The 1,388-nt window shown below is 46.5% G+C and overlaps 1 protein-coding gene across 1 annotated transcript in view; it reads left to right on the plus strand.

Annotated features, from left to right (window-relative positions):
* The window catches only part of IBA57 (IBA57, iron-sulfur cluster assembly homolog (S. cerevisiae)), a gene marked incomplete at its 5' end in the record, with an annotated part of 3,046 nt that extends 1,995 nt beyond the window's left edge, over positions 1 to 1,051 (plus strand). Inside the window, one exon of the mRNA XM_010283029.1 lies at positions 594 to 1,051. Within this exon, the coding sequence (XP_010281331.1) occupies positions 594 to 985 (392 nt within the window). The remainder of the gene's footprint in view (positions 1 to 593) is intronic.
* Positions 1,052 to 1,388: the final 337 nt, after the last annotated feature.

Raw genomic sequence — 1,388 nt, forward strand, 5'->3', positions numbered from 1 at the left:
GACCAAACTGGGCTGGATTGTGGTGGTGTGCTGCACCCCCTGAAACACCAGCGCTCGTCTTGCTGTGCTGCTGCGGAAGGCTGGGCCCAACGCTCTGCTTCAAAAAAAGATTATTTTTGTGTCATTGGTCACAAAAAGAGCCACTACTTACACAGGCATTCAGCATTTGGGCTTTAACAAAGGCAGCTGGCCAGCTTAGGTTGTTTAGCTCTGAAGGAAATAACTCTTATTGATGTTGAAGTCTACTTGTGGGGCGTGGATGAGAGCGATTTTGGCATTGGCATTACATGTATGTTGATGCCTTTGTACAGGTGTCTGCATCATTCTGGGTGCTTTGAATTTCCACTGGTATGGTTGTGAAGTGCTGTAAGCTTCATGAAATTAGGTTCAGTACAGTTCTCTTTTTACCTATAAATGTCATTTATGGTTAACGATTTTACTCAGGCCCAAACCAGAGTACTGGGAACTTCATTACTTCACACTGCTTCTTATGGGTTCTCCTGGTTTTACAACTCACAGAGGAGGCATACTCCAGAAATCATAAATACTGAAGATCCTACTGCATTTACCTGTTGGTTTTACTTTTTTCGTAGGAATTCCTGAAGGCGTGGAAGATCTCCCTCCTGGAGTAGCCCTCCCGCTGGAATCAAACCTGGCCTACATGAATGGCATCAGCTTTACCAAAGGTTGTTACATTGGACAGGAGTTGACAGCCAGGACCCACCACATGGGTGTCATTCGCAAACGTCTGCTGCCAGTCCACTTTTCAGCTCCTCTTCCCAAGAACAGCATTCCTGTGGGTGCTGAGATCTTAACTGAATCAGGAAAGTCGGCTGGCAAGTTCCGGGCTGGAAGCGGTGAACTTGGTATAGCTTTGCTGAGGTTAGCTAATACAAATGAACCACTCTGCCTAAATATAGCAGGTGATAAAGTGAAGCTCACTGCAAGTATACCTGAGTGGTGGCCAAAAACTGCTGGTAAATAAACAAGGAACCACCACTTGCACATTTGCCTTATTGAGAATATATTTTGTGTGATAAATTTGGGAAGGCGACTTTGCCTTGAGCTGTTGTTTGTGGTGTTTGATGGAGGTGGGGGGAGTTATGGGATTCTTCAAATCGGGACTAAACAGCAGAAATCCAAACCGGTGGTGCAGCATTGAGGAGAGGAGGATAATCTGTGTATGCTGTACGGGTCTCCCCACATAACAGAGAAGCACACCTTTTCCTGAGGGTGCCTCGTATTTATTTTGGGGGTGCCATGTGTCATTGGGTCAGACTCCTGCTGAATTTTCTGTCCACCGCTCGCTCAATCAGACTGCACACCACGTAGGGCATGGCACATGTTCAGACTGACGCGAGTGATGAGGGCAGGAGCTTACCCAGTTT

This window comes from Phaethon lepturus, unplaced genomic scaffold, assembly GCF_000687285.1.
Source record: "Phaethon lepturus isolate BGI_N335 unplaced genomic scaffold, ASM68728v1 scaffold43712, whole genome shotgun sequence".
Taxonomy (NCBI): domain Eukaryota; kingdom Metazoa; phylum Chordata; class Aves; order Phaethontiformes; family Phaethontidae; genus Phaethon; species Phaethon lepturus.